The following is a 16,435-nucleotide window of genomic DNA, read 5'->3' as shown; positions in this document are numbered from 1 at the left end:
AGGGAGGGTGAGAGGAAGAGGGAGAGAGAGAGAGAGAGAGAGAGAGAGAGAGAGAGAGAGACGCGCAGAAAGGAGCAGGTCTGCAGTCTGATTCTTGGCGTCGCACAGACCCGAGACGACGCTGTGGGCAAGTGCTGTGATACTGGGAATACACACGTCTTGCATATTTCTCTCTATACAGTAAGATCACTGACTGCACTCAAGCGTTGGCTGACAACTTCTAAAACGAGGCGGTTTTCTTGGATCCAGATCACCTTTGTGGCTCTCCATCATTCGTCGTTCGTTCAGCCGAATCTCGGTCCAACGAGTTTAAACGTGGATTATCGGCACCGCAAATGTTGTCCTTAAATGGAGATAAATGAAAGAGAATGACAAATAAGTGCTGCGGGACACACTGAAGGAGGGATCTCCTGCTTTTTTGATGTGTGTCTGGTAATATCAATTACATGTGTGGAGCGGACGAGGGATTTTCGTGATTTCGTACGCGTGCGGGGTAGATCAGTGACCACTTGAATCACGTCTCCCCTTTGGTTTGCCTTCCCTCCTTTTCTTCTGCTTTAGGTGTGAAATCTATCTTCTCAGACAGAGACTCTGAACCCCTCGGTGCCCGAATGACATGGTTCAGTCCAGCTGCGAGATCCGAGGCTCCTCCATGCATTGGGATTTTTCTCAGCGCCGACACCAAGTGAATCTCCCTTTTTTGACCATCTGAGAACTATCGTGCCTGCAAGACCAGAGGGGAAAAAAGCCCTGCCATGACCGCCAATTCAAACCGGAACGGAGCAACGGGACTTGCGAGGAGACCGGAATGCGCATGCAGAAAGGGGGACGGAATACGGATTTTTGCTCTAATGAAGGCGGGAGTGCAGGCGCACCATTGGAGCCGGGTGCTGTTCTTATACATGGGGCTACTGGCCGCCTCAGTAAAGGGTAAGTCCCCATCTCGACAGCTGAATACATGCAAAATGCAGCAGGCTTACCCCACTCCACCGCCCAGCCTCCCCGATCCCAGACTGAATGCAAATCAGCATCAGCAACACACATACGCATCTTCCTAAAGGCGCATTTAAGATCAACCTTGCTGTGATGTCGCTGTTCTAGCACCCAAAGTTATTAATAGAGGAGAGGTGGCTGGTTGAGTGGCTATTTTGGTGACAGCGGATCCTCAGCAATTGCAACTGAGCTTGTGTCTACCCCTGACTCTCTTCATTCCGATTCAGTTCACTTTATTTCATTAAAGGACTGTGTTGGGTGCTTTTTTGTTTTGTTTTGTTTTGTTTTGAGGGGTTGGGTGAATTAATTGAGCTGTGGGAGTATTTAAATAAGCAGATTGTGTGGATGGAGTTTTTTCAGGTAAAGAGAAACGTCAGGCATGAGGAAACCAGTTGAGGTAGTCAAGCAGGCTATGATGCTCTTCAGTTCAGAGTCCAAAGGCTGTGTGTGTGTGTGTGTGTGTGTGTGTGTGTGTGTGTGTGTGTGTGTGTGTGTGTGTGTGTGTGTAGATGGGGGTGTTCTTTCTGATTCAGTTTCCCAGCTCAGACCCCATAAGATTATCCAGTCGCTCAAGTAAACACCAACAACAGTGAACAACATTTTTTTGTACCGTTTCTCTCTCTCCTATTCTTTCTTTCTCTTCCTCTCTCTTTCTCTCTCTTTGTGTGTGTTGGCCGCGCGCGTGCATGCGTGTGTGTGGTGGTGGTGGTGGGAGGGGGGTAGGCCTAATTAACTGGCTGGGCTTTCTTTCCTTGATTAATTGCAAATGGAAATCTCGTAAACGGAGCTGGCCATTCAACAGATTATCATTACTAATAATTTACCTTAGTAACGTCTTCGCAACCTAACGTGTTTCTGAAAGGAGAGACTCAGTTACTGGCCCCCTGCTTTTTTTTGTCTTTCCTTAGCAGTGGACGCTTGTGGCATCATTTAGAGCCCAGGTTTTAAGGGAAAGAGCCGCAATGGGTTTTGCCATCCCGAGCAGGTCCTTTGGCAAAGAACACCAACCGTTTTATCACTGTCTTGGCTCCGCACCACAGAATGGACACTATTTTTAGCAAAAGCCAAGAATACTGCCACGACCACAATATGAATTTGACAGTGAGTCATGGCTCTGTGTTCGCCCACTCATGCCTTTGGTTGGACAGCATATAATCCACGAGTGAGTAAAAAGCGGCACATTTTCAGCATCACCAAAGCACAGCAGGGCCGTGTCATCCCATACTGTAGAAGTGTGGTTCGAGCTGGAGCATCACTATTTTTACAGGAACGTCACCGCTCCTGTTTTCCCACCACACAACCCCAGCTCGTCACGCACTTTTGATCAAACATGTGTCATCAACCACGCATATGGTTTCGGCGAGATGTCGGTTTTTCACAGCTCAGTCCCAAATGATACTGACAAATCTCTCTTGACTTTCCTGTGGAGTAAATCTCATTGCGGCTATATTCGTTGGAGGCTTCTTGTTTTATTTGCGTCCAGGGAGCTTTTTATTGCCCACTCTCTTACCGTTTGAGTCTACTTTTGGAGCCAATAAAGAGACTCTAACTTATTGCACACATTGACGAAGAGCAGGGAATGGTAGACTATCTATCTAGCCCCCCCCCCCCCTGTTACAACGTTTATTTTAAACGGTGACAATAAATATGTTTGTATATCACACCCCGGCGTCTAGGTGGTCTGGCGCGTCCCTCGGCGCTGCAGCCACCAGCAATTGCCCCATCCTCCCATTGAGCGGCACCAGAGCCTCACACTATGCTGAGAGGCGGAGCGGAGAGGGGAGAGTAGACCTGGGGTTCATGCCATATCTCTGCCCACATACTTTATCAAACCAAGGCAAGACTTGCCAATTAATGGTCAACAGTGGCTGATTCAGGCGTGATATTGCACGTTGGCCAAATGAAAAGGCTCATTTCCAGGAAATGCTTAATAAGCATTATAGATATGTAGGTGTATGATAGTGCTATAATACTGGCCTCATTTAACCACTAGTCTCACTTTAAACCGTTTACAGCCTCCCTTTCAACCCTATTATCGTTCCCAAGGGCCACGCAGAGAAAGAATGACAGAGGCGTGTGAAAGAGAGAGCTGTGCGCTGTCTCCCTGAGATCAAAAACCAGCGGCCCCAGCGGACTCGTTGCTCAATAAACTGTAATCAACCTCTTTCATTTAAACGTACAGAGAGAGAATGCAAAGGCCGGGAAGCGGAGGAAAGAGAAGGGACTGTGGAGGAGGCAGATTGAGGATGACGTGTCTTGTATATCTGGTGCGTGTTTCGGCTCTCCACTCCAACTCGACCGGTGTTAGATCATCCGTCAGCGGCGCATGAGACAGTCGCTCAGCATGTCCATTTACACGCAAGATCACGCTTTGTCGTCTTCTCTCCTCTCAAACGCGCTCTCCTTTCTATAAAGGCACGCGTTGTGCTCATGATGCAACTTGCAGTAATGTTATGAGGACTGGAGGGCTTGATGCCCTTTTCCGTTTTATCTTTTCTACTTCATGACATTTGCTTGTATTTGCACAGCCATGAGGCTCATGAAGTGAAAGCGAAAGTGCGCGCGTGTGTGTGCGTGTGTATTTCCAAGCAATAACGCTGGGAGAAAAAAACTTTGGTATGTTTTGAAGTTCCACAAATCAAAAAGTGACAAACTCAAACGTTAACATTTTCATTTTAAAAGCCTTCAAGGCTTCACACAAAAAGGCCGCGGACCTCTAATTGATGCAATTTCGGTTGGGAACACCTATTTGGGAACACTGCTGTTGATGATTTAGTAAGGCATTATGTGATGTATTCACTGTGGGGAGATTCAGTGAGTGTGTGTTTGACCCATGTACACTGTATGGTGACATTTTCAGCACCCTGGACAGCTAAGGGCAGCTGAACTTGCTGCTCAGCTGGTTCTCTTCAGCACCATGGACAGCTCACCCAGCCAACAGCCTCAGCAACAGCTGCTCCTCTGTGGAGGGCTAGCTGGCTCTATAAGTTGGGATTTCTCCAATGTTTTCAAGGCTTTGAACCCTCAATTAGACACAGACTTCAGACCCCTATTTGACCAGATGATATTGCAAGGTGTTGGTTATATACTGATTTAGTATCTGCTCTATCTTTCAGGCATTCTTCAATACAAATAAAAGTCAAACTGTTAGGCCTACATTGTCTCAATTACATACAGGTGCATCTCATAAAATTAGAATATCGTTAGAATGCCGCACTGATTCAGTAATTTGTGCCAAAGGAGCCCCGACCAAGTGCTGAGTGCATAAATTAACCTTTTTCAGAACTGTTTTTCAGAAGGTTGACATTTCTGTATTATACAGTCTTGATTCTAATATTGTAATATTTTGAGATATTTTTGGAATATTTCACTTTATGTGTAATGAATCTAGAATATGTGAAAGTTTCACTTTTTGAATAAAATTATAGAAATAAATAAACTTTTTCACAATATCCTAATTTCATGAGATGCACCTGTAATATGTACAGCTAAACTGATTAGTCTACTGACAGAAAAAATCCTTTTTTAAGGCAAAAATGCCAATACAAAATATGACAAGCCTATCAAATGTGAGGATTTGTTTCTCTTAGTTTCATGTGATATTAGGTTCAATAACGTTTGCCTGCAATTTGAAGATGTCAACTTGCGCTTTAGGAAACTGTGATGGACATTTTAAACTAGTTTGTCATTTTATTGGCCAAATGATTAATTAAGAAAATAATGAGCATATTGGTTGATAATAAAACTAACTGTCAGTTGCAGCCCTAGTATGCAGTTTATTATAGTGACATTCCTTGTTTTTGCTGGGAACTGCTTAGGATTGTCACTCAAAGATCCTTGTGGATCCCACAACTGAATTTATTTCATAAATGTTAGTTAAGATATGTGGAGGCTTAACTAGAGTTAGTTCAGTTGTCTTGTGATACCATGGACAAAAAAGCTCTATTGACTTCCTGTAAGTCCTATAAACTTAGCCCCAGTCCCACATGTCTTATGTTTCACATATGCGTTTTCATGACAAATACATGGGGATCTCACTTCCCTTTTGTTTCTTACCTCTCCACCTGTCTGCCTGCTACTCTCAATCTCTAATCCTCCAATACCTCCACGCTCTGTTGCTTCCTATCTCCCATCTGCTCTCTACATTCACCGTTGAGCAATAAAGGATGGAATGGGAGCTGAGAAACAGATGACATTATCTATTTACTCAAAGCAGAGAAACGTCTGGAATGCAAAGCAGACTCCCATTGCCGTGTTGTTGCCTTTCCTACTTGAGTGAAGAATAAGGAGCAGTGGAGTGGGGAAGAGAGTTCTGGTCAAGATAAAGATGGAGATCATGAAGTGGTGGCAGAGGGAGGGAAGAAAACAGCAGGACAGAATCTACTGCGATGGGAAATAAGAGGCAGAGAGGGTAGACGACTGTTGGAGTATAAAAGGGTGATAAGCTTACACCAGCTGAGAGATAATTTGGGCCCTATGTTTCTGTGCCTTTTGAGTGCCGGGTGATTTTCCTCTCTTTAGTAAATTATCTATTTGGAGGGCTCATTTTCTTATCAGGCATCAAGCAGGCTGCTATTTCAACAACTAACAGCGTGTAAGTAAGCTTGTGGGCACGTGTGCGTGTGTGTGTTTGGTCGAGTCTGTGAGTTGCCACCCCCATTCACCAGGGTGATTAGACTGAAGTGTTGACAAGCAGGTCATTAGCTAGCTCAAAAAAGGGCCACTGAGAGATAGGATGTGTATGTTTGTGTGTGTGGGGGCAGGTATTACTAATAGTGTGGAGACATTGTGAGGACTCGCCTTCCTTATAGACAAAATGCATGTTCCCATAACGTAAATCATTAAATTTTAGGCTGACTGCTTGGTTTAAGGTTAGGACAAGGCTCTTTCAGACTATGGTAAGTCTCCAGGGAATGAATGTAAGTCAATGTAATGTCCCCTAAAGTGACGGAAACATGACTGTGTGTGTGTGTAGACATGGGTCCACATGAGCACATACTCAGCATTTAGATGATGCAAATGCTTCGTCCTCACGAGCACTTTTATTCCCTCACCCACCTGCCGATGTGTCCACCATGCTCCTCTCTCTGTCTTCCCCTTGTACCTTCTCCTTCTATCCTCCTTCCATCCATACAGCCACCGCCTCCCTCCTCCCCTTCCCACCTTTTTATCCTCCATCCTCCTCTCTGGTGATTCACACTGTCATCTGTCTCCAGATGGCCAGAGCTCTGTCACTGTGCTTCGTCACACTGAGCACAGCCACACAGTGACTCACACATGCTCACTCACTAATTCATGCACACTCGCACACCTCCCCACCCCAAAAACAAATATGCGTTCATGCAGCCGTTTGCCAGTGTACACGGACACACACACACACACACACACACACACTGGACCATCAGACCTTATGAATTTATACCCAGATGCACTTCTGCAGAATCTCTTGATTAAAGTGGCACTCAATGAGATGATGAGGAACATCCATTTCATTTTCAGTACAATTCATTTTCTTCCTCTGCTATTTCATCTATTAAACCATCAACGGTGGTATTTGAGTTTGATACCAATTTCCATAGTAAAATAGTTTGCTTTCATTAAATATAACACATGCACATACAGACCGAGCTATTTACAAAAGTTCAAATCTGACACAATTGGAGAAAAACCTGGTGGAAAAACAAATGAGAAATACTTTCCTTCAAATGTGACTCTTAGGTGGTAAATTAATAAATGTGTATTTTGGCTGCTTTACTTATCCAGGGAATATAAATATAGCACTGATGCTCCATTCTGGCAGTGTGTGTGTGTCACATTCACAACACATTACTGTGGGCTCTGCTGTTAGCACTTTAGAAGCTCACCTCCAATAAAGACACTGGATGGTGGATGGAATTACGGCAAAGTGCCTTGCTCAAGGACAAGGCAATAATGATTCTTAAGAAGAAAGTGGGTTTCATTTTGCTAGTTTCCTATACCCACATATCCCAGCAGAAGACAGCAGAACAGCTCAGTCGCACTGGGCAGCTCCCAGATGTGAATATGTGCAACTACTGTAGAAACGAACATACTACACGCTCAGTCAATCTTCCCTGGATGACTACAGTTGAAACTATATAAATAAATGAAAAATCCAAAGCCATGTATGGGAGCAAAGCTATACCAAACAAAACTCAGTCTTGGTTCAGGGCCTCATCTTCTTGTTATTGTCAGACATGACGACTGTAAATCCCCACAAAGTGAAAGACAGATGTAGATTCCCTGCCTTGTATAGACACAAAGCTCTGGCAGGGGTTTCTTTAGCTTCCTGATTTACACTGTTCTTATCGGATATCAGTGATCCCAGAGATTGAAGATTAGATCCTGGGCAGGAGGTATCTTGCCATTGTCCTTGTCTTTTTTTCCCTTTCCTGTACCGCTTCTCCCCTATTCAACGTATAGGAAATCTGTCACTGGTCTTTTTCTGGAAAAGAGGCAGAGTCATCAAGTGGGGAGATTCAGTGAGTGTGTGTTTGTCTTGTATTCCTAAACTTGTATGGTTGTAGTTTAGTATCTAAAGCATATTTACTTTCACTTATATTTTTTTTTAGGATTAACATGGTGTGGCACTTGTGTATTGTAGACAGGACTGATGGAAGTTTAAGGTTTAGGTAAGGGATCAAACTTATAAAAAGTGTTGTGGGATAATGGTACTAAGGGACTGTGTTCAGTTGTGTGTGCCTATCTGTGCATTCACAAGCATTTGTTATTACTTTGTAGCCTCGGCATAAAGGGCACTACTGGTCTGGAAAAGATTACAATAATGGCAATAAAATTACAATAAAATAATAATAATTTCTAAATACAATTTTGAAAAGTGGTGTTCTAGACGTTTACATATTCACAAAAGCTTTTGTTCTCTTTTATTGGAGCGATAAGTGGCTATTATGTTTCTGTTTCTTGAAAGCAATAATGTGACATTCTGGGAAATTCACTTATTTGCTTTCTTGGCCAAAAGTTAGTTCAAAGGACTCATACCACTCTCATATCTGTGCTGTAAATATAACGCTACCGCTAGAAACCTGTTAGCATAGCTTAGCACTGAGACTGGAAATAGGGGGACAAGCTAGCCCTGCACTGTCTGAAGGTAACAAAATCAGCCTATAAGCACCTCTAAATGTTAGTAATTAACACATTATTATCTCATTAATCTGTACAAAAACATGCAGTGTATAAAGGTTGTGGTTTTATGGTGAATTTACTACAGGAGCAGTAACTTTCTGAATTCTACCTCATGGCAACAGCAGGAATATTGATCTTTTCAACTAACTACAACAAGACAGCCAATGAGCGTATTTCCCAAAATGTCTGAGTATTACTTTTAGAGAATGTTGTACCATAGGTTGTTTGTAGCTAAAATGTTGCCAGTCTAGCAAGCATCTGTTTAATGTCAGTCTAAAGAGTGTCTGCTGGGGTTAATCATCCCCAGAGTGTCCGATGTCCAAACCAGTTTAACCCAATGTCACAGCAGTTGTCAGCTGACTCATGTTACATGTCTTGCTCCCACAGAGGAAATAAATTTGTAATGAGTGGAAATGAGTGGAAAGCATCTCCTGATGTCTTTACCGCAGAAATGGAACAGACAGAATTATCTGTCAAGCAGTAAAGTAATACACTGTCATAGAAAGTCATGTTGGAAGATGGCAAACCCAACAAGACATTCTAAAATGTCAGAAAGCTGTTATCTGTATCTGGGCAATCTTTTATCTAATATTTGGGCTAAATGTATAAAGCCAGCTACTGTATTATTAATATTCAGGAACAAAGAGACACATCTTTATTGAACATCTGTCTGAAATTGTATGCTAATTAGATGCAACCTTGTACCTGAAATACATTAGGAAATATGATTTAATGCTGTTATCATCTGTATTAATTCTATTCTCACAGACACCGTTGCCAATCTGACACACTGCCAAAATCTGTTTATTGTCTCATCTTCATATCTTAAAAAAAAAAAATTCAATTTACACATGCATTGCCAATGAAAAGTTCCTAAAGTTATGCTGAAATGCAGCGTGCAGACGCAACTTCTTTCATTTAAAATATATTCTCATCCGTTTGAGCCCATTAATAAGGGCTCTGGTCTACAGCTGACACTTGAGCCTTCCTGGGATGCAGTTAGGAACTGAGTTGAAAGGTTAAAGCATACCTCAGTAAGTTGAAGTGAGGCCGATTGATCATCTGCTCTCTCAATGATAGATGGAATAGTCCTGCTGGGACGGTCATGACCTGACCTTTGGATCACTGCTTCCTGTCGGGGTTTAATATACACTGCTAAGAAGGGATCAAATGTCGATGAATGCCCACTCACTATCACGCACATAGATCAACAACATGTCCAGGATGATCATCTCATACATCTCATGCATTACACCACCGCCTGCTGATGCTACTGATTGGTTAGAGTCCAGAAAGTGTAGTTTTGACAGATTTTTGGTGTGAATAAGTGCAAATACACGGCAGAATGTGATAGGCTCTTCAGCATAGGTTCTGTCTAACATAACTCAAAGAATCCAGCTGTCAGACGGGAGCAGAATGAAAATGAGGTGATAATTGATTTTCACTGTTTCGCACATTAGTGTCTCACATAACTGTGCTTTTTTCCCACAAGGGGACTAGGGAGACAGGAAAAGAAAACTGAAATTATTTAAGGCATTTACGAATGTGTATATGAGTGTGTGCGTGCATTTGGATGTGCTATATGTGCATGCCCGTGTCGTGATGTATATATACATGCGATTAAGTGTTAAGACAGACTCAAAGCAATGACAAATAACTGGGGAAAGTGATTTGGCTTATGTGTTCTCATGTTGTCTTGTTGTCATAGGAACAACATACAGCTTCTGAGACAGGAGCAGTGAATGAGGCTCTTTGAATTGCACTTCATTCCTTTTCTCTTTATTGATTTATTTTTTTACTCATGGAATAGAAAGGGAGGCCGGGAACCTACTTACAAATGTGCAGAACCACCAAAACACATGACATGCCAAACCAAAGGGATGAATGTGCAATTACCACCACCGTGCAGGGGGAGGAAGGCCCCACTCATTCAGCAGGCACTCTGTGAGCATGAGGCTATATAATAGTTAAGTAGGAAGAGTGTTTCCAAGGTAGGAGACACCAAGGCACAGAGAGAAATACACGGAGGGCTGAGTACTAGGAAACAGGGCTGCACTCAAGTGATATTGCTCTATCACCAATACAAATGTGTGCGCACCCACAAACATAGAAACACAGGGCACACACCGACACATTTCTCCCGGCCTCACTGTGTGTTGTGTGGGAGCGCTATTTGTATCAGTGCTGAATCACTCCCCCACAAAGACAGGGGTCTTTCTGAAAAGGAAGAACATCAACCGTAACCTACCTTTCACTGTAAATGAGCTATTTTCTATTGATCAGCTTGAAGCCTTGATGCGTGGGTTGCTGAGGAGCTGTTTTGTTCATGGCAACACCAACTTACCATGGGGCTATGTAAATGTATTGATAAGAAGAGGAGCTATTAAGGGCAATAACACAATGAAGAATACACAAACCTTAGAATCTCTGTTGAATCAGTGTTTGTACTGGGTAAAATGCTTCTGTAGTTTTAGCGATGGGGCTGAAACTGTGTGAAAGTGTGTGGGTGGATTATTTTTTTTTGGGTGGGGGGGGAGTGGCTGGGTGGCAGGTCCTTTTGGCTGGCATTTTAATGCTGCTGGTTAAATATGACCCAGCTGGAGGGAACTGCCTGACTCTCCCCTTCTCCTCCTCTCTGTCTGAGAGAACACATGCTCCATTGTGCCTCTTTTGCCAGCCCAGATAACAGTCAGGAACGTGTGCATGCACTCATGCAAGTGTGCATTTCTGCATGCACGCCTTTCCTACGTGTTAGCATGCAGCCACTTTCTTTATGCTTTATTTTGGCTACATTTTTGCACATGGGTGTATTATTTTCTAACCGCACACATTTCACTCTCCAGCTATGTTGCTGTGGCATTGCGTTTTTGTGTGTTTGCAAATCTTTGTAGATTAACTATGTGTTGCCATAGTCATCAACAAATCCTCGAAAGAAATTCCAGAGACTGATATGTGAATGTCACTAGTGTTGTTAGCATGCATGTGTTCCCTGATATCCAGTTCAGTTAGTTAACAGTTGTTTTTTTCACAGATTCATGCAGCAGGATTGCAATGTTATTGAAAAGCAAACTCCATTTTTCTGCCCTCTTAAGGAAACCACATTTAACATTCAGCCCTGTGGAAACAACCAGGGTGGGGTTATCTCAAGTACCTTCCACTGCATTTGGCTTGTCTGTAATGGCAGACAGTGTCATCCTGGCCTGGACATTAGCCTAATATATGAATGCGTGCGGGCTCGCTGAGCTCACCCATTTCCATTCTAATGGCAGCCATCTAGAGGTTAATTCAGATATGATGCGGTCAAGGCGCGCATATGCGCTGACACGTCAAGAGACAAATAGTGGTGCTGAGAGGATATATGGGGCGGAAGGGTTTATCTTCCCACCAGGGAGGCAGTTAATGGCACATGCACACACACAAAACATTTGGTTGCTTGAAGTTTTCTCATGGGGTAGGTTATATGTGATATTGGATAGCTTTGTTACTCAATAAATCCCAAGGGATGCACTTATTTGGTTTGAAATTATTCCATGTTTGCTCCAATGGGATGCTCATTTTTTACAGATATAGCCCCCGACAGACTGCATGTATGAAGGTTTTATAGTTTCTCCTGAGAATAAAGAAAGAGCTGAACTCTGTATTTTAGCTATGTGATGGGGGAAACTTGGAATAGGTGGTTTATGGTCCTATCTCGATTTAATGGGCGAGCGTATGGTTGTGTGACTAAGGTTTCCTTAAATATACTGTACATTAGGGCTACAGTTGGAACAATTGCACAGTAATTGTCTGTTGAATTGATTTATCATTTCAATATTTTCTTTAGTGTTTCCTAGCTGCGTACATTTATCAACAATGTGCCATGCTTAGAAATATTGGAATTCCAAAGGACTTTTCTCAAACATCAACCAAAAGTTTCATTGTCTGCAGTTGGATTCATCATGCACAACTTAAAACGCAGGGCACCTCTGTTATTTTCTGCTAAACAGGATGGACTCTGCGTCTTTGTCTTTTGTCCAAAGGAAAACTTCAATTGTAAATGAGAAGACTAGACGGAGGCGGGAAGTGATAAAGAGATATGAGCTCAGAAAAGAGATTTGCAGTTTTGTATTGCAGGTATTGTTTGTGTTTTTTATGGCCTTGTGTGTGTGAATGTGATGTTGGGAAGATGAAATTTCCCCCTATTGAGAGTCGCTGTACCCAGTGCATCTAGGCCGAGGAGTGACATGCAGATATGTGACACTACACTCACCCAGAGTATAGGGATTACACTCATATATGTACGGACAAGTGATACCCCCATATGCAGACATGTGTGCACACTTGTCTCACTTCACACAAACAAAATTCACACACACACACACACACACATACTCACATATTGCTGAAGCATCCCTCCAAATAGACCTCTAGTATTTGCTAACAGTGCAGATTAAGCGCTATCTTGCTGTGAATGTCACACTAGGTCTCTGTGACCTCAGCACAGAAGGGCAACGATGCAGATGCAGAGAATAGGTAAAAAATCCCTGTATATGGTCTTCCTCCTCTTTCCAACTCATTTACTCCCATCGGCCGTTGCTCTTCTTCTTGTTGACATTCTGACATGTTCGTTCCCGCGCACTTTCATTCCTCCCAGTCTTTGCCTTTCTGCTGCTGTTTTTTTATTCCCCCTAGTTTGTCCCTCATCCCACCTTTGCTTCTATTCTTCATCACGTCATGTCCAAATCCATTTTCTCATGTGTCCATACATTCAGTCAGCCAGTCAGTCTACTCTGTGGCTGTCTGCCCCCTTCGCCCTCACTCTCTTGCTCTCCTTTGGTCTCTCCCTGTCTCCTTCCTCCGCTCTGAGGGGTTGCTGTCCTGCCGAAGTACAGCACAGTGACCAGCGATTTATCAAAGTGTCACAGCGCACTGCCGCAGCTCTGTATGCCCGCTACTAAACAACTGCCCTGGCAAAGCAAACAATAGCTCCTACGCACAAACACACACACACACACACTCACAAGCAGAAACTGGAGTGCTGCCCCAGCAAGGTCATACCTCTCCCTGTACATCCATTTGGTGGCGTACACACCGGAGATGGTTAGTGCCAAGCGGATGCTGCCAGTGGCACAGTGGGCTAAGCAGTGGACAACATATCTGTTGAACATGCACAGATATCAGGCGTAGTTAACATTCCAGTACAAGCCAATGCAAATAGTACCCATAGACATGCTGAAGGATACACACACCACTAAAACAAGTTAGCAATTTTCCTAATTGCTGACCCAGCGTGTTTGCTACTTTTCCATATTCATAATGGTTCACCTGAACTTACACAACTTGAGAAAACATGACCTTCTACTTTTACCGGTGGTCTAGCCGGGCTAAAAAGAGCATGGCCAGCAGTCTGTTTATGGGGTCTTTACGGTGTGTCAGTGGGGTCAACTGCAGGATGGGCATTTCTTTGCAGATTTACACTGAGGGGCTTCACAGTAGGTCACAAGCTCCCAGCAGTTAATTTCATAATGCACCCTGGGCGAGGCTTGAATAATTCAACCAAGCCCTGAGTGCATGATCTACTTAATCAAAGGCCCTGCGTTTTCAAACAGAGAGAGTTGACTTACCGTACCTCCATTTTTACCTGCAACTGCACTTGTATCATATGGCGGTAAACTATTTTGTGCGTGGTTGTCGCGGTTGATCCAAGGAAAATAGCAATCAATATGACTACACACGGCAGCAAAAAAGTTTTTACTTCGGAATGTGAAAATCAAACTTGATGATGTTGTGAAGCGGTCCTTAATGCTCACAAAAGTGCCTTCTCGAGTGAAATTTGATGTGTCTGTTCTTTGTCCAATTCAATTTTGCCCATCTATTTTTCAGCAAGGATAAAATGTTTCTGGCTGCAGCCAAAAAAGCAACCTCTCTGAAAGCACTATCTTGGTCTTTTATCCTAGATTGCGCGCGTCATTATCGATTTAAGAGTTGGTCACTTGGCACAAGTGCTCACACTTCAAAATAGCATTTGGTAGAGCTCTGGCAGACTTATTCTCTGTCATGATGTTTTATATTTTTTTTGCCCCGCTTACTTGTACTCATGAAACAGGGAGTCTGTTCTCCTACCCGGTTGATCACCTGTCCTATATCAATATATACAGCATGTACCGTCCACACATCCACTCAGATGATATGAAACACTTTATTCAGTTGCCAGACGTACTCCTCTGGTGTCTTTGTTCGGCTTTCAGTAGTGTTTTCACACTGAGGAGGGTTACAGTACACTCTGAACATATTGAAAGCTAACATGAAAGATTTGTCTGTTGAGCCTCAAGAGTCACAGAATCATGTCTTTCTGAAACTGATTAATAATAATAAATCAGTTGCCTTAACCTCCCTGGTATCATTTTGTAATTCAGCCAGCAAGCGCGAGAGGGTCACACTTCACTCTGACCCCCATCAAGCTCTGCCATCAGGCCACTGTATGAGCCATTGATTGGCATTTGTCTGATAGAGGCCTCGTAATGAAGGAGATGATGAGGAGATTATTGACCAGGCTGTGTATATGAAAATCAGGTAGGAGAGGTGGATTTGGAGGTTTTACCTGGATATTAGTATTGACCCAATGCTGATTGGAAGGGTGGATGCTCACTTGCTGGGCCTAAAGGCTTTAATGAAAAATCAGATGGAGTTAGCTCCCTCTTTGTTCTCCTGTTAAAAGATACGAGGAAACACACATTGAGATGGTCAGTTATTTTCAGCACTATACATTAGGTCTTATTTAGTCACAGATAATCTCATTTTATAGTATTATTAATTTCATTGCGTAGTTTTTCCAAAAAATTCATTGCAGACCTCCATAGCAAACAAAGAGCTGAACTCTTAATGCAACATTATACACCTAACTAAAGTGTATTCAAGTGGCCAGGGTTCAAGTCCCCCCCCCCAAAAAAAAAACATGCTTTTGCTGTTTGCTGTGCTACCTGGAACAATGATACCCTGATGTGGTATGTAGCCCCTGAATTCTTAAACAATGGGCTCAATTATTGCTGTGAAAACAAATGCAGCATTCGCTCATGTGGCTAACCATGGATTATCCATGTCCATGCTTAATATTTTTCTCTTCTCTTTTTCTCTCCATGCTTTCTTTAAAAAACAATATATTATTTATTTCAGTTGTGAGTAAGAGTGAGAGGAATGAAAATTGCCCCAGTTATTTTCTTTTCTGTTGTCTTGTCTTCACGCATGGCGCCTTATTACCTGGAAATCCCTGCTGGTTTTTCAGACACGAGGCACGTTTCAGAGTGAAAATTTGGACAGATTTTCAGCTTTAGGATTGTTCTACCATCAAAGCACACAAAGTAGCACCAACGCTGTATGTTTCACAAGCATTCAATAAGGGATACGCATTCCCCCTGGAAGGATTTAACAAATCAGCCTTCACTTTTACATGTTTCGAAGCTTGTGTTTACTCAAGAATCTTGTTTTTTTTTTTTTAATAACCTGTTTTAATGCAGCCAGGTAGTGTAGCTCATTGAGATGCACTGAGCTATCCCAGGCATTTACACAGTATGGATATAAATGAAAACACAAATCATATCTACTGCGAGTGTTGCATTGTTTGTGTTATGTGGGTTATGCAGATAACAGATGTCCTCCAATTATACTCTCCTAATTACATTTTAATCAGGCTGCATTATGATTCAGGTTTGTGGCTGAAGCAAACAAAGGGAAAATACAGATCATTTGGATAAATAGCATGTATTCTTGCATGACATTCTAATATAGTTCCTCTATGAGGACATTTTCACATTTCTGCTGTTTTAGTTCAAAAGCTACAACACATGAGACAACTTGTGAAAATGAACTTTTAGATACATTTTTTGACTGCAGCTACTATCACAGCCTAAATATGTCAAAGATCAAAAGAGTGAGCTATTCACTACAGGGTGATGTTAATCCATATATTCACACAGAGGCACTAAATTAAAACAACACAGCTACACAAAATATAAGAGCAATCACACATCCGTCCACATTAGGGATTAATTACAACTAAATCCCTAACATTGATTAGAAGTCTCGGCTGTGCTCGGATCAGTCGAAGACAAGTCATTTAGCTTAAGGATTGAAAAGACACACACATAGCTCACCCTCCACACATCCACCGCAAGCTCAGTACTGATACGTTGCAACACACATGATTGAAATTTAAGATTGAAGGCGGTTTGAGTGGCTGCGAAAATACAAGATGAGTTCAATTAATGTTGTACTCAAGTGTGCATGCCTTTGTGTGTGTTTCCTC

The 16,435-nt window shown here is 42.6% G+C and overlaps 1 protein-coding gene across 1 annotated transcript in view; it reads left to right on the top strand.

The window, feature by feature from the left end:
• Positions 1–106: 106 nt before the first annotated feature.
• csmd2 (CUB and Sushi multiple domains 2) overlaps positions 107–16,435 on the top strand; it is a 251,780-nt gene continuing 235,451 nt past the window's right edge. The window contains exon 1 of the mRNA XM_038725504.1: positions 107–930. Coding sequence (XP_038581432.1) covers positions 756–930 — 175 coding nt within the window. The 5' untranslated portion in view covers positions 107–755. The remainder of the gene's footprint in view (positions 931–16,435) is intronic.

The sequence above is a fragment of the Micropterus salmoides genome, unplaced genomic scaffold (genome assembly GCF_014851395.1).
Source record: "Micropterus salmoides isolate LMB-PRFRI ecotype aquatic unplaced genomic scaffold, ASM1485139v1 Ms_hic_scaffold_17, whole genome shotgun sequence".
NCBI lineage: Eukaryota > Metazoa > Chordata > Actinopteri > Centrarchiformes > Centrarchidae > Micropterus > Micropterus salmoides.
This window is presented reverse-complemented; position numbering and strand designations above follow the sequence as displayed.